This window comes from Carica papaya, chromosome 3, assembly GCF_054855325.1.
Source record: "Carica papaya isolate Zhongbai chromosome 3, ASM5485532v1, whole genome shotgun sequence".
Lineage (NCBI taxonomy): Eukaryota > Viridiplantae > Streptophyta > Magnoliopsida > Brassicales > Caricaceae > Carica > Carica papaya.
In genome coordinates this window covers 10,539,505-10,561,572 of record NC_142311.1, presented here as the reverse complement: position 1 = coordinate 10,561,572, position 22,068 = coordinate 10,539,505, and the positions used below count along the sequence as shown (strand labels likewise).

Here is a 22,068-nt window from a genome sequence, read left to right as displayed (position 1 = left end):
AGTCATTACGTTTCGGGGGGAGTCGCTTCTACGGTTGTACCATAACGCAGCTAAATCTAACTCTTTTGACTTTTTTTGTCAAACTTCATGGTACAATACCTATATGCGTCTTTCCGGAAAGTTTTATTTTTTTTTTTTTCTTTTTTCGACTTGATCTTCATCTTTCCCGAAAGCCAACTGCTAGAGAGCTTAAAAAAAGAAGAGAAAAGGAAAGAAAAGATACAGCAGCGAAAAAGTCGAGATTAGGAGAAAACTTCAATCCTAAGTTTTCTCGCCAACCAAATAAAAGCTCTTCACTGCACCCATTCTCTACCGCCCTGGCTTCGTTTTCTTCATCAGGCTGTTTCAGGAAGAAGAAAAGGTAACTCACTTTGTGGATACTCGAATGCTCTGTGTAGATCTGATGTTCATTATACTATGCATTGTGTTTGTTGTTTCCTATATGACTCAGAATTAGGAAATCCTTTACTCAGTTTTAATTGAGGATCTATGGCCAATGTTGTGCTTTTCTAGTCTAATATAACAATGGGTAGCGTCAGAATCGGCTTCAGTTCTTCTCTTTTATGATGAATCGAGGCCTTGGCGGTTGGTGGTTTCGAATGTTTGCTAGTTTTGCTTCGAATTCTGGTGAATGTGTTATTTCGAAGAATTAATCTTCTGTCTCTTGACTTGTTTCTCTGTATTTTGGTGTTTTTGTTTCTTGATTCTCTAATGCCTTTCTATTTCTCTTGAAATTGATACGCTAGTGTTAAACAAGGTTGTTTTGGGATTATCTGAACCTCATGATTGAACCAGTTTCTTCAAAAATGAAGTAGCTTTATCTGGAAATATGAAAAAGGAAATTATTACTTTTTCCCATTATTTATTTGGCCTCTTTTAGGTTCTGCATATTGCTATATGGCCATTAATGGGCTTAAATATCTTCAAATTATGTCCGTGAAATTTTGTGCATTACATTATTGCCAATTTTCATTTCTATTGAATTCGACTATTCAGACTCTCTCTCTCTCTCTCTGGGTTTATCTGGCAACAATTGTCATTTCTATTGTCTGGAAATTCTCTTTCTCCGACTAATCCTTACGTTTGTCTCTCTTTTCAGCCATGGACTCTACTGATGAATTACAGAGTAAAGAAAGAAGGTGCAACCTAAAAGATCAATCAGCAGGTGGACTGGAATGTCTCCCTCAGGAAATACTCCTTGACATATTCTCAAGGCTACCCATATCGTCTGTCTTGCAATTGAAGTTTGTATGTCGAGGCTGGCGAAACTTGGCACGAGACCCACATTTCACTAAAATGCATATCTCCCACATGGCCAAGAGTAATCCATGCCTCATCTTTTACTCCAATCAGCCAATTGAAAAGCAGCTTTATTTTGTAGACTTGTATGCTCGAAGGGATAAGGAGGCCGTGGTGAAGAAAATCTATCCGCAGTTTTCAACTGTGATGCCTAAGTTTGAAGTAATAGGCTCATGTAATGGCTTGCTATGCTTATGTGACCCAGAAAATACCCATGCACTTTTTATATGCAATCCTTTCACTCGGGACTACAAGGAGCTTCCCAAGGGGCCTGAACTCAATAGAGACCACGATGTGATATTCGGATTTGGTTGCCATCCAACAACAAAAGAGTACAAGGTGATTAGGATTATTAATTATAGAAATCGATATAGAGCACCCAGGTGTTGTCGATTTGTTGGCATGCAAACAGAGGTTCAAGTCCTTACTGTAGGCGACGTTACCTGGAGAAGCCTTGGAGAATGTCCTTACCTGCTTCTTAATTGGTCATCGCCAGTCTTGGTCAATGGAAGACTTCATTGGGTAACTTGGCCAGTTAGGTATGGCCCAAAACACATGCTTGTCTCGTTTGACTTAGCAGATGAGCAATTTCGTGAGGTCCCTAGACCTGAATGTGGTGCCTTAGACATGTATCGCTATAATTTGTTTTTACTCAGAGGTTGTCTTTCAGCAGCCGTTATTCGATATTATAGACAGGTAGATATTTGGGTAATGAAGGAGTATGATGTGAAGGAGTCTTGGGTGAAGGAAATAAGGATTGGAACATATGTGCCAAGGGCATTAGAAGAAAGTATAGGTGAAAAAACTTTCGGAATACAAAAACGTTTTTCGAATGGGCCTTTCTTGAAAATATTGTGCCTTTTGGAAACTGGTGAATATTTGCTGGAGTATGAAAACAGAACCCTGGTGTCTTATGACCCGCGGAGAGAAGTATTCAATGATCTGAAGTTTCAAGGGTTGCCGGAGTCTTATGGGATAGTTGTTCATTTTGGTAGTCTTACTTCTGAGGTTTCCCTCTTTAATGTCTAACTTCTGATTCAGATTCTTTTTCCCTGTAAGTTTACTTCATGCAAGAATGAAGCGTTTCTTTCGTTCTCAGTACTATTTCTTCTTCCATTGTTGATGGTTGGTCTCCGATTGAAACAATCAATTGTAATATCGTGAATATTGGAAATCTTAAATGACATTGCAAAATTTGAATCAATGATGTTTCTTCTGCCAAAAAACCGAGTATAATTTTACTGGAATTTAGTATTATTCTCTGATTTAGATGTGATTTTCTTGAACATCTAATGTAGGACAGGGATTTTCATATAGTCCCAACTCAAAGAAATGCTTCTCTGTAAAATTGTCAATTGAAAGATAGGAGAAAAGGGTTCTTGGTAGGCTCTTTGTTTCCTTGCTTTCAGAAACCTATGAAGCAAAATCCATTATATATGTACCTGAAAAGTATCTTCATTTCTTCCAACCCAATAGAACTTGGTATTTGTGAGATCCTATAGTTGGTAGCTTCATTCTCTTCACCATTCTGAGTCTCATAAAAAGCAAAGACAGTGAGGAGCAGAAAATGTTTTCCTACTCCATCTGGACAAAAGGCAAAATACTTGTAGCTTCAGAATCAATTATCTGAAAGCAAGTATACAGAATCAATGACACAACTGGAACCAATTATCTTGAGTTCGACAATCAGTTTAGCTTCAGAATATGGGTGAAATACTTTTTAGCAAACTTTTTAAGGCTATTTTAATTTTTACTGGATGAATTTCTAAATTTATATATAGGTAAGTATGGAATGAGTTCACGTTCATTTTTGTAATTGTAAATCTGCACTTGTTTCAATTAAGATATAATATAAGTGTCACCTAAAATAATAACAAAAACTGAGTTCATAAAGAATTTATAAGCATTTTGAAACAATATAATATTGAAATATTTGAATAATTTTCTTAGTGCTAATGTTAGACTTTGTATTTCTATAATGCAATAAACCCCATCCTCTTTTTAGAAAATTATAACTTACTAACAATACGCAATATGGAGTTGAACTACCACATACAAATAGATAAGATATAAATCTATGCTATACAAATAAATTATTTCAAGTATCGGACATACCTTGAATTGGTATTTTATTAGATTAAGTAAAATTATTTTTACCCATATTTACATTTTACCCATGAGAGTTAGACGGGATCTCTCAACTTCTACAAAATTAGAAATAAGTTACTAAAACTTTTTCTTACTCCAACAAATATATGTATTACATTATATATATATATATATATATATATAACTTTTACCCACATTCTATGGGTGTGTGTGTGTGTGTGTGTATATAACTTTTTTTTTTTTTTTTAATCTCTTCTTTTGGTGGGGGTTTCATGGTTAAATGCATTTATTATTGTCGTATTGGATAAGTGTTGTACGAAGTAGACGGCAGGGTTTGAAAATGTGCATCCAGAGCGTACCGTTTTAGCTAAAGACATAAATTCATGTTTTGACTTTCACCAAATTTTATAGAAACTGCTGCCATTGTGGCAGCTTGCCAATTTATCATGGAAAAAGATCACCTTCATTTTTTAAATTATATGTTGGTATATACACTCTAATTAAACCCACCACGATTAAAATTTTAGTGTATTAAGATAAGTATGAAAAATTTACTATTCGAACAATTACAGTAAAGTTGGGAATTACCATTAAAAAGCAGAAAACCATTCGGAAATTTCAGAATCACTTCATCCTTAACCTTTGGTTTCCCACCTTTCCCTTCTTCTTTCTTTTTTTTTTTTTCTTTTTTTTATTTGCAAGTTAGGCATTAAGGGCTTTGAGCATGAGCTCATATATTTGATAAATTGGATTATACATGCACATCAATCATATAGTTTATTTATTATTAATTATGAGTTATTATTATTATTATTATTATATAAATTTGTGAGGTCTGTTGTTTTTTAAAAGACTTCATGGTTTGAGGGTCTCTATCAGAATCAAGGTAGAGGGTGAGTTTGCACATTGAAATGGTAATGAATTCATAAAATTTTCTTTATCTGCACTGACATTTGGACGGTCCAGATTGCTCCCTCAATCGATTTTCTTTTTCCTCAAACTGACAAATTATGTTTTCTAAACACAATTATTCAATGTTGGATCCCGTCAACCACCATTTCCTTGTGCTTTCCGTCTCCTTTTTTCTTCTTCCTCTTCTTCTTCATTATTATTAGCTTCATCCTCATCAAACCCTTTTTTTTTTCTTTCCCTTTACATGCTTTCCCATCTGCGACATCTGCTTTAATTCTGTTAAAGACCCCCTCTAGCTAGCCATGGATTCATATATGGAAAAACCTGGAAAAAGAATGAGGAGTAATGATAAGGTTGAAGACGACGATGGATCATCAAGTAGAGCAACGGGAATGGAGCTCTTACCTCCTGATATCCTCGTTGACATCCTTTCAAGATTACCCATCACCTCTTTAATGCAATTCAAGTTTGTTTGCAGAGCATGGAATTCCTTGGCGCACGACCCTCTTCTTCTTCAAACCCAGCTTTCCTCTAAACCTTCAAGAAACCCATGTCTCATCCTCCACTGTGACTCTCCTCTCCGCACCCAGCTCTACTTTGTCGATTTATCTGTCCCCGACTACCACGACGAGAAGGTCAAAAGGTTCAACACGCCGTTCCAGGCCGCCATGCCGGAGTTCAACGTGGTTGGTTCATGCTATGGATTGCTTTGCTTGTCTGATTTATTCTTCAACGACCCCATTTACATATACAATCCTTTCACAAGCGATTATATAAAGCTTCCCGAGTCTGCAAATTACCATGATCAAGAAGTGGTGTTTGGATTTGGGTTCCATCCTGTAACGAAACAGTACAAGGTTGTCAAGATTGTGTATTACAGAAATGGCCATCAGCGTTCACGCAGAGTGTTTTATCCGCAATCTGAGGTTCAGATTTTCACACTGGGAACCTCGGCATGGAGAACTTTAGGCAAAGTACCGCACCGGCTAGTACGGTCGCCGTCTGAAGCGTTAATCAATGGCAGACTCCATTGGGTCACCCGGCCTCGCCGATACCATCCTGCCCGCCGGATCATTTCGTTTGACTTGGCAGACGAGCAGTTCAGGGAGGTCCCGAAACCTGACTCCGGCGGACTAAACAGATGTAACTTTCATCCTGCGGTGATCAGAGAGTGTCTTGCCGCAGCTGTCTACGGCAGCTATGGGAAAATGGAGGTGTGGGTGATGAAGGAATATAACGTGAAGGAGTCTTGGATGAAGCAGTTCAGCATTGGAGCTTACATGCCCAAGAGACTGAAGCAGAATCTGGAGAGACCCTTCAAGAACTGGAAGAACGCAGTGAAGGGGAGTCCTGTTAGAATTCTGTGCGAGTTGGAGAATAGTGAGATCTTGTTGGAGTACAAGAACAGAGTTGTGGTTTCTTACGATCCAAACAGGGACAAGTTCAGAGATGTCATGTTTCAGGGAATTCCAAGTTTCTTCTCCTCTGTTGTTCATGTTGCAGGTTTCAATTGGATTGACAAAAGCGGAGATGCCTCATGTGCAGAAACTTGAAGATCAAAATGGATTGATTCTTGCTTAGTGAGTTTGCTGACTTTCACTGAAATAAAATGAAAGTTTCTTTCATTTAGCTGCTTGATATTTGCACTTACAGATTCTAATATTCTCTTTATTTACATTGTATTCTTATTCTTGTTCTTATTGGGTGTCAATTTAAGCAAAATATGACTTTGTTATATGAGTACCCATAAATGGTATATCATCAAATGAAAGGGAAAACATTTTTTTTTTATTTTGAGCAAAAAACAATCATGGGGCCTTAAAGCTTATTAGGAAAACCTTTCACATTCTATCATTTCATGACTCTCTTGAGATTAAAAACTGTAAAGACCTCCCATGTTTATGGGGTGGCAATAGGATCCATTGATGGCACCCACTAGCAAATTGATGATAATGATTTAATTATTTGATGAGGCAACAACCCAAATGACAGAAAACAAAAAATTATTTAGAAACGAAGATCAGGCGCCCCCTCTTAGCCATGCTATTCCACTAAAACAAAGTTGCAATTAGGAAAATCCTCATGGTCCCTAGCGTAAACGACGCATGTGGAAAGATTCCCCTAAAACAAAATTCTTTCATTTGAAAATCCTATTTCAAATTAAAGAGATCTACCGATTATTTATTTATTTTGCTATTTTTATAGATGGGTCTTCCAATTTAATCGTCTTTTATTCCCACTGCTTTTACACTCCCTTTATTTATAATCTGACTTTACTTCTTTTGTTTCGCCTTTATGTTGGTTAGTATCTGCCATGTGATTTTAAGATTCAAGCTTTTTCATTTCCATGAAAAAGCTTCTTGTTTTTTTCAATAAAATGAATTGAGTGTTACAATTGTCCAGTAACGCATATATATGCATGAGACGTCAATAATACTCGACGGTTTCAGTTCATTAGATTTAAGACATTGCCAAGAAGTAAACTTTCCTTCTAAATAAATTCTCACATATAACATTTTGTACCAAATTTTCAGGAACTTAAATGGCATACCCATCAGAGATTAAATAGTTAAGGTAGCAGTAATCAATATATATATATATATATATATATATATTATGGGGTTACCTGGTCTTGATTTACCAGTTAAAACTGCAAGAACTGCATATAAGTTTTCTGGGTCTTTCGGCTAGAAATTGAACACAAGAGAGTAGGCATACAAAATATATATTAATACAATTAAACGGATGGATCATGTATTCCTAGTGATCCCTTTCTTCTTCTTATTCTTCTTGCTCTCTTTTAACCACATATTTCAGGCATCGGACTCCATTAGCGAGTTTAAGAAATAGGTGGGCAAGCAGAAGGTAAGGCAATGAAGAGAAATGGAGGAGGAAAATAGGGAATTGAAGAAGAAACCTGAGAAAGAGGCGGTGATGAAAGGGGTTTAAGGATGAACAAAAAGTGCTGCAAATACCAGAGACGGAGAGAGTAAGTGGCAGATATGAGCAGCTGGGTTGAATAATAATACATTATTCAACCGCTAAAGATGTGGGGAGAGAATTAGTGTGTCTGTTATCCATCTATTCTTTTTTATTTCTCTTGGGTCCCTGAGAAATGATGCTAATAAACATTATATTACCCAGTTGATTTAGCAAAAAGCTAGGCCCAGAACCCAGTATTGGTCCGAACAATGGCTCCTGATTTAAGCCCCATATTGTAACAGAGAGGTGCAGAAATTTTATTATGTTGGTTGGTTCTTTATAAATTTCTTCTGCGAAAGAGAAAGACCCAATTGGGTGAAGAAGTAGAGGAAATATAAAATTAAAAAATATAAAGAAAGCGGAAAGTAGTTTATTTATTATTATTTGTACCAAACATAGATGCAGCAAACGAAAGGTTAATATTAAAGAAGAAAAGCAAAAGTTGGATTCAGATGAGATGGCATGCAAGAGCTGGTCTGGGTGGGCTCATCTCATCCTCCTCACTACTCTTTATTACAAATACTAGACACGATCCAAAATACGACACACAGATTCTACCCCTTACTCGCTTTTGCTTTCAACTGCACCTTCTCCCTCTGTCTCAACTTTCTTCTCTTCTTCCTTATCACTCTTCTCTTCTTTCGGTGCTTCAACTTCTGCTTCTGCTACTGTTTCTGCTTCTACTACTGTTTCTGCTTCGGCTGCTACTGCTTCTACTGCTGCTACTGCTTCTGCTTCGGCTGCCTCAACAACAGCAGGCGCTTCTGTAGTCTTTTTTGTCTCGTCAACAGCTTTCTCGGTGGTTTCTGTTGTCTCTTCTTCCGTAACAGTCTCTTCACTCGCTTCAGCGACAGTTGCAGACTCCGGAGTTTCTTTGGTCTCTTCCTCTACTTGTTTTGCCTCCTTCGTCTCGGCTTCAGCTGGAGCTTCAGCTTCTGGAGCCACGGTGTCAACACTCTCCTTTACCTTCTCGGTTACTGACTCCGTTTCAACCTTCGCTGGTTCCTCAACTCTCTCCTCTGCTAGTGCACTTTGTACTGACACAACCTGATAATCACAAAATGTTTAATACACATCCGTATCAACTTAGTTTCTTAAACCATCTTTACTTGTAAAAATACGAGATGGGTTAGACTCCTAATGACTTGAAACACAAAATTCATCCGGCCATCATGATGTTTCATATGCTAAAAAATTAGTACATGTAAATCAATGTATGTTAGTGATAGTTTATAAGTTGATGAAGATCATCCGTGCACTAACACAAGAGTGGAAGAGAGAATCAAATACCTCAGCAGTAGCCATTCTGAAACTCGTAGAAGAAAGAAGTAGTAATGAAGGATGAAGAAAGCAGAGGAGAATGGTGGATTGATGAAGAGATGAGGGATGAGAGTGATTTATATATACAAGTGAAGTGGGCTGAACTTAATGAGAGAGAGAGAGAGAACACGAGGAAGAATCTTGAGATTTGACACCTCATCTTACTAGCTCCAAATAGAAATTCGTCATCCCTCCTGCCAATTAACGTGCACCAAGATAATTATTTATTAATTAATGTAAAAATTTTCCTTTTTCTTTGTTAAAAAATTGTAACTATGTTATTTAATTAAATACTGTACATAATTTTTGAATAGTTATATAATACTCATAATAGTTATTCAAATTAGTTGAATAATGTGCTTTGGATTGAAGGTAGAATAAATGTCTGTAATTTTAATTGAAAAATGGAAGGTAGGCCATTATCGTTGTGGTTATAGTGTGTGTGCTTTGTGCAGTCGGCCTTGTAGGTGACCTCCCCCATCATCCCACTCACGTTCACCATTTCCTGTTTCTTTTACCTTCTTCCCCTCTCAATCAATTATATACATATGTACCTCATTAACTTCTTTGTTTGGTACAATACTAACTTAATTACCAACTATTTCACCTATTCATTTCATTTTGTAATCACATTTACTCTACCGAACCAAAAAAACAATCACTAATGAATCATTTATTAGCTCAAAGATTTTTTTAAAAAATAAATCATCTATTTAATCTCTTTTATTGTTGGAGATCACATTAAACACATAACTAATTACTCTAATTTGTGCGAAATAATTTAATCTTTCAAATTTTCTCTTTTGTCAAAATATAATAGGGTAAGTGCTTATGTTAAATTTTTTGAATAATTAATATATAAAAGAAATTGAGGTTTTACTTTGACAATTTCTAATTAATTATTTCATTTAACACTTGAGTTTTAAAAAAATAAGTCCCAATTAAAAAGATTCCATTAAGTACATCATATATATATATATATATATATATATTAATTCACATGTCTGTAAAATGAAGTACATAATATTATTTTTACAGATTTAGTTTAATCGCTTCCATATATATATATGTGTGTGTGTAGAAGAAACTTTGCTATAGTTAAGTGAATGTAACTGATCTACAACTGAATATTATTTATTTTTCTAAAATATTCTTTAATAATTTATTGATCAATTTTTGTATACAATTTTATTGATTAATCAAGTTAATTATAATTAATATGTGCGTACAAGTTAATTAATTGAATAATCATGCGCGTACAATAATCTGCCAAAAAAAATGTACAAATTTTTCTGACTATATTAAAGGAAGCATTTTTTCTTGATATTGATGTGAAATTTAAAAAAGTCGTCAATACGGTGGGAGATTTCTGGTTTAAAGCTAAGTAATATAATTAATTAACGTACCGTAATTTATCAGGCACTACGCAGCCAAGATTGAAACGCAGGCCTTCAAAACCAAATAAAGGGAAGGCGGGGCATGGATTGTGGGTCCCAATGAATTACAAGGAGAAAAGAATAAAAACTCTGACGTGGCTGGTGATGTGGCCCTCTAGTGAAACTTTTGACACTTTTCTAGGGAACAGCCTGTCCATTTCTGATCATCGCCTCGTTCAGGACCCCACCGAATATACGTTCAAGGGACATGCTTCGTGGGACCCACTCCGTTTGCTTAGCTGGATTACCATTGTATTTTGTTAAACAAATAGAAGAAAATTCCAAGGCAAATTATCATGTTGATACAAACTTTTTTTTTTTTAAAAAAAAAATATATATATATATATAATTTATAGAATATATGTAATTTAATTAAAAGATAAAATTTTAAGAGGACAATTATTTTTGGATTCCGGGGCACATGAAAGGCTAATTGAAAACTTAGCAGGCAGGCACTTGATCTTTCCCCCCCACATCCGTCTGTGCTCTCTCACCCATGATTGTTGTCCCCTTCTCTTTCTTCGGTTGTTTGGGCGGTGGAAATGGGTCCCACCGGTACAGCAGCCTGCTCCTGGCCCCACCCTCGTGCCCTAGCAGTTGATTGTAGCCAATAGAAATAGTCCGCGTGCCAGCACGGCCACCGTCCACCTCAAGTCTGATGCTGCTGTGATTGAAAAGATGTGGTTTGACGGATGTCCAATGAATTTTTTGTGGGATGTCAAATCTCATTCTTTCGGCGCTCTACTTGATTATTGCCCACCAATTTTAGGTTTCTTTTTATTTTAAACACAAAATTAACTTAATATTTTTTTTTTTTCAAATAAAACCATTGTTTCGGTAGTGTAATAATGTGTATATTATATTTACTATTTTATGTAATTGAATGAGTTGAAAATCTTAAATTTTTATTTTGATTAGATAATATTCTCCGTCTAATCAAGAGTCATGCGTTGATAAATAAATTAATATAATAAAAATGTAGCAAATTGAAATTTAAGAACATAAAATAAAAAACAATAAATTCTCCTGGTACGTCTCCTTCTTCTCTTCCCCTCATCATCTGCAAGCTTCCGTTGAGACAGATTTTGTTTTGCTTAAAATCTTTCTTCATTTTTAAAGCTTCCTTTCTAATTTCGATAACATAATTATATCTGTGGGGTGGGGGGGTTATGCAAATTCCATCAATGTGCTTTAACAGCACTGCTGCATAGAAGTTTGAAGATGACGATCAACTAAAGAGTTTATTTAATACTTTATAAAACAAGACGTTTAATTTTGTATTTCATTCAATTGAATATTTGACATTTTTAAATTATTTTTTTACCAACAATTTTTTACAGTATTAAAAATATATTGTAACGTAACTTGCCACGTGAATATGGCCCCATTAATGTGTCGCACATCATGCTATATTATCTTATAGCTAATCCGACCAATTCAAAAAAATGTGGGCCCATATCTAAATTCAAGTATTTATCTTCAAAACATTTTTGAATTCCTGGGCCTAACTCCAATTAATTGGGCTTTCAATTGGGCTATTTTTTAATATTTTATTAATAAAATATTCAATTTATGTATGTATCATAATTAATGAGGGAATGAATGCAAGTGATGGTTTACTCCAGATTTGGCAACTTTTTGTCCTTCCCTCCCACCACCAAAATCAAATATCACATTCCCAATTCAGAAATTACCGTTAAAAGTGGGACCACCACTCCCCCCCCACCCCAAAATATCACTTTTCTTATTTGATCTTTCTTATCTCATTTTAAAATCTTTTTTTTTTCAATTAAAATAATAAAATACATAAGTTTAATACCAGAATCCTGATGTTTTATAATTAAAATAATTTAATTATAAAAAAATTAAAATTTTAATGTATAAATCAACGTTAGTTTATTTCTATAAAAAAAATCAATTCACTTATTATTATTATTATTATTAGTTGGTTTATTGTTAAAATATTGTTTATAATTAGAGTTGGTGTTGCACGTCGTGTCAACGCATCTCACATATCTCTCGGATCACCACATGACCCATTCCCATTACATGCCATCCGCTCTCAATTATTAAATTAATTTTAACTAATTGAAAAATTAAAACTTGGAAAGAATAAAATATATATATATATATTTCTCAAAATTAACTACCCTTCTCTCTCTCTCTTCATCTTCGTTGGAGATTTCCAACAACCATTCACCACAAAAAGTGCCAATCAGACAAATTCTCCCCTCTCTTATTCTTATATTCTCTCTTTCCTCCTCCTTTTGTCCTTTCGCTTCTATTTCCCCACACCCGACACTTCTAATCTTTTTCTTTTCTTTCAAAAATCCTTTCACTCAAATTCTTCTTCCAATCCATTTTCTACCTCGTTTTTCTTCACCTTAAACATTAATTTCGTTTTCAACGTTTTTTCTCTGGTGGGTTCTTCTTTTCTTGTTTGCCCTTTTAAAGTTTCTTTGTTTTTTTTGGGTTGATGAATTGAGGTCTTTCGGTTGTTGGAGCTGTACCGAGTTCCAGTGAAATGGGGTTTGACGAAAACAAGGAAGGAGGTGAAGAGAACACGTCTAAGCCAATGCCACATCACCATGAGACTACGGATGATGAAGCGGCGGCAGGAGAGGATTTGGGAAGGCAGATGAGCGAAACTTCTTTGTATGCTACTGAGGAAGAGGAAGATGATGAAGGTGGTCTTTCCAACAAGATACAATTGGGTCCTCAGTGCACTCTCAAGGAACATCTTGAGAAAGATAAGGTTTGTTCATTTCCTTCCCCCTCCCCCCCCCCCCCCCCCCCCATTTCTTTCCTCCTTTTTTTTTTTTTCATTTATCAATTTATATTTCATTCTTTTAGTGATGTTTGTCTTGGTATTTTTGCAAGTGTAGGATGATGAGAGCCTCAGGAAGTGGAAGGAACAGCTCCTAGGAAGTGTCGACATTAATAATATTGGAGGTAAAAATGCTCTTTCACCCAAAGTTTTTATTTTCTCAATTGGGTATTCATCTTTCGATCGTTAATGTTCTTTGTCATTTGCGATAATGTCAAGGGTGATTCAGAAGTTCAAAATTTTTTCTTGCATTTTGATTATGTCTTCATGAAGAAATCTTTTTCTAGGCCTTCAGATTCATACTTGACATATTATTTTTGCTATGGATTTTTCCTTTTCTTTTCCTTTCTAAATGCAGTTACTTGAACAGAGATATGGTTTTTCTCTCTTCCCTCTGCATTTCTTTTTAAAGCAATGAAATACAAGAGTTTCGATCAAATTTTGATGCTGGATTTTTCTACTTCCATTGTGAATTTTTGCAGTACTTGTAAAATGTGATATACGATAGAATAATCATCTTCGGTATGTTCTACGTTTTTGTTCAGAAGACTTAGAAGTGGATGCACCAGGTTTTCTTTTCTCAAACAGTTTATGATATCTGCCCCCATCAAATACTTCAATGATTATCCCTCTATTGGGCCTGGCCCCCCCTGGGTCTATAGTGCCTGTCTCCTTAACACCGGACAGTGAGTTTAACGTTGTGGGTTCTTCACATTTGCAAAACTTAAATAATTATCATAAATATGTTTAGCCTTTTAAGAGAATGCATGCTATAATTGAAAACTGGAAGTTGTTTAAACATCTTATCCATCTTCTGATGTTGTAACCCCATCATAAACTGAGTTTATGGAAGACAAAAGCATAGGATTCTTCTCTTACCTTGATTAACATTCCAGAGCTGAAAATTTTCTTATATAGGACTTACTTTCCAGTCTAGTATTCTCCTATCACTAAAATCCAAGTTATTGCATGATTAACTTTTACTAATTGAGAAAACATTAGCTTTATGTTGAACTGTCTTCATCATGTTTCATGAAAGATAATGACAATAATTTCAAGACACTGATGTTTTTTATACTCAGCTAACTTCCCAGGTATCAGTCACCAGACCCATGATTTCATGCATTTTTCTAATTAGTTTTTTGAGCAGTGTTTCTACCCATATCATTAGACCAAATAGAGTTTAGTTTTTGGCATTTCTTATAAAAGGAAGGCTAGCTTACCTAATTTCATTCTTTTAACAAGTTCAGATTTTCCTTCTCTGTTTCTTAATGCAGAAACTCTTGAACCTGAAGTTAAGATGCTCAGTCTTTCAATTGTTTCTACTGGTAGACCTGAAATTGTTCTTCAAATTCCTGAAGAAGGAGACCCCAAGGGCTTGTGGTTTACGTTGAAAGAAGGTAGCAAATACAGCTTGAAGTTCACTTTCCAAGTCAGCAATAACATTGTATCCGGGCTTAGGTACACCAACACTGTTTGGAAAACTGGCATCAGAGGTAAGCCATCTATGTCCTAATTCATGCCTTAGTTTTTAGGTTTAAAACATTGAAAAATTTTGCTCAGAATGAATCACATTTCAGTGGACAGTACAAAAGAGATGCTTGGTACATTCAGTCCTCAGCTGGAAACTTACACGCATGTCATGCCGGAGGAAACCACTCCATCTGGCATGTTTGCTCGAGGGTCATATACTGCAAGATCAAAGGTTAGTTCACCAAATGGAATTTTCCTTTGTTTCAGTTATAGTCCTCTAGCATAATGTTTGGAAAACTTTAACCGATGATGTAAATATAAGATCCCAGTTGGGTAACCACTGATTGAAATTCTGATTACACAAGTGAAATTAATCCTTCAATAGCGCTGACTGCTGAGTTTATAGGTTAAGGATGCTGCTGTATATTTGTTTAAAAATTTTTCTTTCATTTGTGAAGAATGGTTAGCTGGCTTTTTCTTGTGAAATACACATGCTTGCTTTTTCTTGTGGTGGTTTCTAGCAGGTTAAGTGTTGATAAAGTGTGGTTCAATGGATCCTGATTGGGAATTTAATCCATTTTGGAAAACTTCATTTGCTATGATAACTTCCATGTTAAAATGCTCAAATGCAATAAGCCTTATTTCAATTAAAACTGAAGTAGAAGTAATCTAGAGAACTTGATTCAGAAAAGTGTTTGTTGCCTGTCTGCCTAGTGTTAGGCACAGAGCCATTACTTGCAAAAGTGGGGGACATGGGTTTGCTAGCATGGAGGTTTATGGCTAGTATCTCTGAGCCTTGGGAGTGCCCAAGGAAGAAATCACCTGAGAAGTTGGTCTTTAAGTGAAACTATAGGCTATCCTTCCTTGAAGCACAGATTAACTGGAGGGCCCTGCCACCTGCCAGATTTGACAAAAACTAGGGTTGTTTGTGATTCCTGGTGTACAGAATATTAGATGGAAAAAGTGATGGTCAGATCTTCAGATTTTTCAATGTATCAGATAACAATAATGTAACCTACTTTTACATTTCAATTGATGTCAAAAGTTGTAACCAAATCTTTAGGCTTTTAAGATCAAATATGTAGTTTCCGAAGGTTAAAATGGCATTTATGGCCAAGAATCTAACTCAACTGCATCCTGTTATTTTTGAATTTTTTGGCAATCTTTACTTTCAGCAAATGAACCTGTTTCTATCTCAGCCAATGACAAACTTAAACATCGCAACCCTAACATCACTTGGCTTTTACTGTTGTGGTATGTTTGTTAATATGATTTGTCTTTCTGTTTTGCTCCTTTCAGTTTCTGGATGATGATAACAAGTGCTACTTGGAGATCAACTACACATTCGACATCCGCAAAGAATGGGTTGCGACTTAAATCAATGTTTCTGCATCCTCTATCATATTCCCTCATTCACTTGATGCACTTACGCCATAATCAGTTGAATGTTGTCTTGAGACATATTTAATTTATTACTTTCACCATTTTCTTAACCACTTGATTGCTTTTCATGGGAAATGGCAAGTTCCTATAACCACATAGAAAGAGAAAAAATTCTTTTAGTGATGCCCATAATAAAAGAATGGCTTGGCCTGTGCTAATTTTGTTCTGAGTTTCAGATCTGCATGGACGCAGACAGGACCGGACTCCCCCCAATAGTTACAGCAGGCTCAGCATCATTCATTTTTTTAGCTTGTAAACGAGCGGGTGTGGTAGGTCTGTTCAGATATCAAAAGAAACATTCGGTTAATGAGATTGATTTTTTCTCCCATGATTGTACCTATTTCTATGAATATCCTTAGTAGCTAAAAGCAAAGTTAGCTGAAACAACATACTTACTACACTCTGCTCTTGCAATCTTTTGTTTTTCCCTCTGAAGTCTTTCTGTCTTCATCGATTGGTTTCTCTTGTAACATTCCAACCTGAAGCTACCATTCTCAAAGCTCTATTCAGTTCTTGCTAACCTAATTGGATTATCTTTGAGCTGAAATCAACCAACCTAATTGATTGAGTAGAGGATGGCTGGAAAAATGGGTCTGATTTTCTTCTTTTAATATTGACATAATCAACCCATTTGATTGATTTAGTGTGTTCTCTAAGATTATTCAGTAATCAGATATGTATTGCCAATAGAAAAATGAGAAGAAATCAACTTGTATGATTTAAAATTTTCCAATAGGTGATTAAGCTGTTGACTTTAGTTAAAATTCTAATTCTATTAAATAACAATAAGAATACAAAATAAATACAATAATAATTTAAAATAGAACAATTTTTAGTTTCAAGTTATTTTCATATGTAATTCAAATTAAGTATTTTTTTTGTAGTAAGGAATAAAATAATAATAATCTAAAATTAAAGATATAAAAGAATTTTTGTTAATTATAAATTAAATGGGTTCTAATTGCAAATAACTAAATTTAAGAATTAAAAATTGAATAGATTATGCTTAAATCAAAGGCAAGATTAGTCATCATCCACTATAACTGTTTGATTTGAGACATAATTATGTGCTCTAAGTGAATTTGTTATCATAATCTTATAAAAATAAGAACCATTGAATTCTTATGTCTTGATTATATATTATGAAAAATCTAGTCACAATTTACATAGTTAATATATAATTATTTATTTTTTTAAAAAAAAATTGTATAATTATATATTATGAAAAAAGTAGTTATAATTTATTATTTAATATATAATTAAATCAATTTTATTCTTACTTCCAATTTTACAATGATGAACTTATATTTGTATTTCTCAATTTTGAAATTTAAGAAACACTTTATTTGAATTAGATATGAAATTTTCATTCAAATTTATATTAATTTTTTAGAATATTTTTATTTTTATTTTTGTAGAAATAAGATCAATATATTATATTAATTATTAATGGCTTAATAATTTTTATTTGGTTTGCCGGTTAATTTCTTTTATTTTTTATTATATTGGACTACAGTTGAACAAAATTCTCCAACTCTTAGCACATGGTTTTCATTTCTTTTCCACAGCGTGACAGTCCAAATATATATATATATATTTAATCAAATTATAGAAAATAAAAAGTCAATTCAGAAATTTATAATAATAATTCATCTCATTTTATTTACACCAAAAAAAAATATACACTGCACTGTCGGTCGGCCAGTGTGAGCCGCTAGGATACGGTGTCGTTTACGTCGTAGAATGATGAAACGACGGTCGCGCGTATTCGCTGATGGTATGTGAAAAAACAGTTGGCATCGGCTTCTAGTTGCAGCAACAACCCGACAGTCATCGCTGGTTGGCCCAAATCCCATGTGGGCCCCTTGCCACCTCAGCCCACCTTACTTCAATTTATTCCCCCCCCCTCCCTTATTTCCATTTTTTTCCATTTCCGGCCCCCTATTTAATTAATTATTACCAAAATAGCTAATCCCATGGGGATACACTACCCTGTTTTTCTCTTTAAGATGATTCCTTCTTGTCGTTTTACGCGAACCACAATTACCAGCATTAATTGGTTCTGGTTCCAAATATTATATTATCCCAAAAAAATCCCCAACTTTTTTAAATTAAAAACTCCAAATCCAATTCTTTTTTCCTCTTATTTAAGATCACAGAACAAAAAATCAGTAAGTTAACAAAACCCATGTTAGGTTAGTGAACAAAAGATAATCAATTTGAGAAGATACATAATTGGTAAAACCCGTGTTAGGTTAGGGCAATCCTGGCGGTATGGGTAATGTAAATTATGAGAAATTAAGATGGGGTAAAGGAGAAAATTAGAAGAAAAGAAAATTTAAAATGATGGGGTAAAGCGCAAGGGTTGGTGTCTCAAGGATTATTAAAAAAGTAATAAGTTGAGAGATGATTAAGAAATCCCACCTTACACGGTCTTTTTTCCTTTCAAAAGTTCCAACCTTTTAATTTTTTTCCCAATAAAAAATACATTTTTTCCTCCAAGAAAATACAAATATCAGAATTAGTAACTAGTATTCATCACATCCCTCTAAGTATAGTGTATTATGATATACTAATGTAACTTCTGTGTATTACTTTTTCCTATTTTTGTTTTTATTATTATTTATTTTTGCTTTACCTTTATATCCATCCATCACCAGCTGGTGCCACAACCCACTTCCTTCTAGTTTTCTTTTGTTTTACTAATAACAACATCTTTATATAGTCTCACACCCATTCTGCATACTCATATATCATTCATCCCCACCATTTCTCTCTGAATTCCTCTTGGTCAGGTTAGTGTTTTCCGGTCTCTACCCCCCCCCCCCCCCTCCTTCTGCTTTTGGTGTACTACATTGTGAAAGTACCACTTTGATGATTTGATTGTTCTTGTTTTGATCTTTTGGGTTACTGGGTGTGTATATTCAGCAACTACCGTGGCTACTCTTCTTCTTGAATGACATGAATTGCTGATCTAGATCTGAGTTTTTTTTCTTCTTCTTCTTCTTTTTTCTCAAGGGCATGATGTGGTTTTCGTGGCTGTAGCTTCTTTTTTTGTCTTTTTCTTTTGGCTTTGTCCGTAAGTGAATTTGTTGACTGGGATCCTATAGGAAAACTTCTAGTGTATGAAAGACGTAATGAGAAGGCAACAAATTGCAGAGACTTAGTTTTGTGTACATTGGGATGGGTTGTTGATATGAGATTTGTTGTTGGAGTTGATCATTTGAAGATGTTGAAAGTCCTGGTATGGCTAAAAACGTTTTTAAACCAACAAGGTTTTGAACATTGAATGTAGTTAGTGTTAAGAGTCACTTTTGCATTTAGATTTACCGTATGTTACATGGCACAATTGTGTTTGCTCTTCATCTTTTTGAACTGAGCTAATCAAGATCTGATTTTTGGTCTATTGTTATGCAAATGCTGGTCTATGATTTTTGGTCTCTCTTTATCCAAATGCAGTTTTGGGGTTTTAATATATTGCTATGCAAACGCTGCCCTTGAATTTTTTGGTTCTAAGAGAACAGTGGTGGATGAGATTTCTTTAGAGGAAAGAGGACTTTTGGGTAAATAAAAGATGATTACTTTGAGACATTTCTTTGGACTGAGAAATTGGGGGAGATTTCAAAATTAGCTTCTCTGCTAACTACTTAGACAATTGCCAAAGATTTTCTGCTGAGAAGCTGATATAATTGATAATGGGGTTTTGTTGGTGCAGGAATTTGGAGAGTTGTAATTGAAAAAATGGCATTGGCAAAGCTTTTTATCATTTGCTGCACAGTTTTGCTATTTTGCTCTTCATCAGCACATGCACAGGCTGCCAGTCCTCCCTCCCCGATCCTCACCCCAACTCCAGCTCCTGCACCAGCACCAGATTTTGTAAACCTCACCGATCTACTCAGCGTTGCTGGCCCATTTGAAACCTTCCTGAACTACCTTGTCTCCACCAAAGTCATTGAAACCTTCCAAAACCAAGCAAACAACACCCAACAAGGCGTCACCATTTTCGTCCCCAAGGATGATGCTTTCAAGTCTCTTAAGAAGCCTTCTCCAGCCAACCTAACCGATGACCAGCTTAAGTCATTACTCCTCTTCCACGGCCTTCCCCACTACTACGCTCTGGCTGACTTCAGAAACCTTAGCAAGACAGGCCCTGTCAACACATTTGCAGGTGGACAGTACACATTAAACTTCACTGATGTTTCAGGCACTGTCCGTCTTGATTCAGGATGGACCAGAACCAAAATTAGCAGCAGTGTACATTCAACTGATCCTGTGGCTGTCTACCAAGTTGATAGAGTCCTTCTTCCTGAGGCAATTTTTGGTACTGATATCCCTCCAATGCCAGCTCCTGCTCCGGCTCCTGAGACTATTGCTCCATCCGCCGATTCGCCATCAGCTGACTCGAGTGAAGGTGGGGCTGCTCCAAAATCTTCACCTTCGAACTCAGCACATAGGATCATCAATCTTGGCTCTTGGAGTAAAATGTTTTTGGCCATTTCAGCTGGTCTGTTGCTGCTGTTCTAAGGGACTGATGGCTGTTTAAGTTATGTTAAGAGGGAGGGGTATATCCGAATTTATTTCATTTGCTTTTGATTTGAAATTAAACCATTTTTTTTGTGTATGAGAATGCTATGTGTTATAATTACTATTTCATTTAAAATGGGCATTTTGCCTGATCCATGGTTATATTATATTTTAAACATACATATACATATATGTGTGTGTACATGGGAAATTGGTCTTCTCTATATGCTTGTCTGTTCCATATCCCTTTTAACTGTGTTGCAAATCAACAAATCATATCGGCATTGGAGTAGGAAGATGAAGCTTGAAATATGTTGATGATGTTACTCTGTAGATAATTACATTTTTTTTTTTTTTTACGGACAAAAGATAGAGAGATAATTATGTTGCAAGATATTCATATTAATTAATTATTTAACAAGCAACATATTAATTATCCTAAACTTTTAAACTTTCGAAACAAAAATAATTAATTATATTTTTTAAGAAAAAAAAAGAATTAATTGTATTTAATGTACAATATATTATCCAGAAAGTCTACAGGAATTATGCATAACACTACAATTTATACTCAAACCAATGGGTACTATACAATAAATATTAATATTCTAACTTATTATTATAATACACCCCCATTACATAAAGTAAAATAATAATAATAATAATTTCTTAGTAAATGAATTGGGAAAGAAGAAGTGTATGAACATTAATTAGTGTTTCAGCAGATTCCTTTGGATCACGAGAAAGAGGCACTTTATTTACCCCGCTGCCTGAATGTCATTAATGCTGCAACACTTCAACTCACCTTTCTTTTATGACACAACATGTCTATTACATATTAATATGGGTAAATTACTTCTTTTTTAATTGTATTATTATTTTCTTTTTTAAAAACTATTTTAATTTTACTTCAAATTATTTTATACATTTTTTTTTTTTAAATAATAATAATAATAATGTCACGTTCCGCATAATATATTTTTGTTCCTTCTTTAGGCCTATTTTTATTCTTCAGCCAACCCAAGCCCACTTCTCATTACTTTCATCACCCTTCACGAAATTTGGTCTCCCCACCGAAGCTACCTCCAATCTGTTAAAATATTAAGGCTAAATTACGATTTCTACTTAAATTTTGGTATAATACATGAAAGTTGTTTTATTTAAAATATTCTTATGAAATTCTTAATTTATTCTTCAGATAATTTGGGTATAGGATTTCAAATAAATTTCACAAATCAAGTTTATTCTTTAATATTCACACATAATTAATACGTTTAAAATGCAATGTATCTAATTAATCAATATGTTTATACCAACTTTTCTTTTTAGTACATTGACGTGCAACTCAGAACTTTATGGAAAAAAAAAAAAAAAAATTCGTCATAAACATACAATACTAACATTCATAGTTACATGAATTAGTATTTTATTTAAAAATTACAGATTCAAATTTTATTCATTATATAAAGATCGTCATTTTATAAATATATTAGACAAACGTAAGTCAACTATAATATTTGATTTAGTATGATTGAATACGTAATTCACTAATGTATATATGTGATATTACAGTACTAAAATTATATTAAATCTTAATGAAATTATTATATTATCGAACTAAATAAATATTTTGTAATAATTATATTTTTTTAATTAAAATAATTACAACAATTAAAATTTTAACTCTAACCTTTTAGAATAAACTAAGAAAACATACTTTAATCATTAATATTCTTATGGATT

The 22,068-nt window shown here is 34.4% G+C and overlaps 4 protein-coding genes across 5 annotated transcripts; 3 read left to right on the top strand and 1 right to left on the bottom strand.

The window, feature by feature from the left end:
- Positions 1 to 31: 31 nt before the first annotated feature.
- Positions 32 to 7,565, top strand: LOC110808665 (F-box and associated interaction domains-containing protein). Its single transcript, XM_022034232.2, has 4 exons — positions 32 to 361; positions 1,100 to 2,322; positions 4,617 to 5,900; positions 7,138 to 7,565. The coding sequence occupies exons 2-3, from the start codon at positions 1,102 to 1,104 to the stop codon at positions 5,871 to 5,873; spliced, it is 2,478 nt and encodes an 825-aa protein (XP_021889924.2). The 5' UTR covers positions 32 to 361; positions 1,100 to 1,101; the 3' UTR covers positions 5,874 to 5,900; positions 7,138 to 7,565.
- Positions 7,566 to 7,652: 87 nt separating this feature from the next.
- LOC110808710 (uncharacterized) lies at positions 7,653 to 8,751 on the bottom strand. Its single transcript, XM_022034286.2, has 2 exons — positions 8,593 to 8,751; positions 7,653 to 8,349 (listed from the first exon to the last, which is right to left on the bottom strand). Exons 1-2 carry the CDS (start codon positions 8,605 to 8,607, stop codon positions 7,864 to 7,866), a joined length of 501 nt encoding a protein of 166 aa, XP_021889978.1. The 5' UTR covers positions 8,608 to 8,751; the 3' UTR covers positions 7,653 to 7,863.
- Positions 8,752 to 12,227: 3,476 nt separating this feature from the next.
- Positions 12,228 to 16,199, top strand: SCN1 (Immunoglobulin E-set superfamily protein). Its single transcript, XM_088215684.1, has 5 exons — positions 12,228 to 12,813; positions 12,944 to 13,010; positions 14,163 to 14,381; positions 14,466 to 14,590; positions 15,658 to 16,199. Exons 1-5 carry the CDS (start codon positions 12,583 to 12,585, stop codon positions 15,733 to 15,735), a joined length of 720 nt encoding a protein of 239 aa, XP_088071810.1. The 5' UTR covers positions 12,228 to 12,582; the 3' UTR covers positions 15,736 to 16,199.
- A 2,238-nt stretch (positions 16,200 to 18,437) lies between these two features.
- On the top strand, positions 18,438 to 20,487 carry FLA7 (FASCICLIN-like arabinoogalactan 7). Of its 2 annotated transcripts, none has more exons than XM_022042119.2 (2): positions 18,438 to 18,596; positions 19,517 to 20,487. In XM_022042119.2, the coding sequence occupies exon 2, from the start codon at positions 19,543 to 19,545 to the stop codon at positions 20,323 to 20,325; it is 783 nt and encodes a 260-aa protein (XP_021897811.2). In that variant the 5' UTR covers positions 18,438 to 18,596; positions 19,517 to 19,542; the 3' UTR covers positions 20,326 to 20,487. The 2 variants fall into 2 exon arrangements, with proteins under 2 accessions (XP_021897811.2, XP_088071809.1); XM_088215683.1 differs by lacking the exon at positions 18,438 to 18,596 and adding an exon at positions 18,675 to 19,045.
- The last annotated feature ends 1,581 nt before the right edge of the window (positions 20,488 to 22,068 follow it).

Coding starts and splice junctions, on each gene's coding strand:
- LOC110808665 (XM_022034232.2), top strand. CDS start 1,102: ATGGACTCTACTGATGAATTACAGAGTAAAGAAAGAAGGTGCAACCTA. Junction 2,323..4,616: donor CTGAGGTTTCCCTCTTTAAT/GTCTAACTTCTG, acceptor GACCCCCTCTAG/CTAGCCATGGATTCATATAT.
- SCN1 (XM_088215684.1), top strand. CDS start 12,583: ATGGGGTTTGACGAAAACAAGGAAGGAGGTGAAGAGAACACGTCTAAG. Junction 12,814..12,943: donor AACATCTTGAGAAAGATAAG/GTTTGTTCATTT, acceptor TTGCAAGTGTAG/GATGATGAGAGCCTCAGGAA. Junction 13,011..14,162: donor CGACATTAATAATATTGGAG/GTAAAAATGCTC, acceptor TTCTTAATGCAG/AAACTCTTGAACCTGAAGTT.
- FLA7 (XM_022042119.2), top strand. CDS start 19,543: ATGGCATTGGCAAAGCTTTTTATCATTTGCTGCACAGTTTTGCTATTT.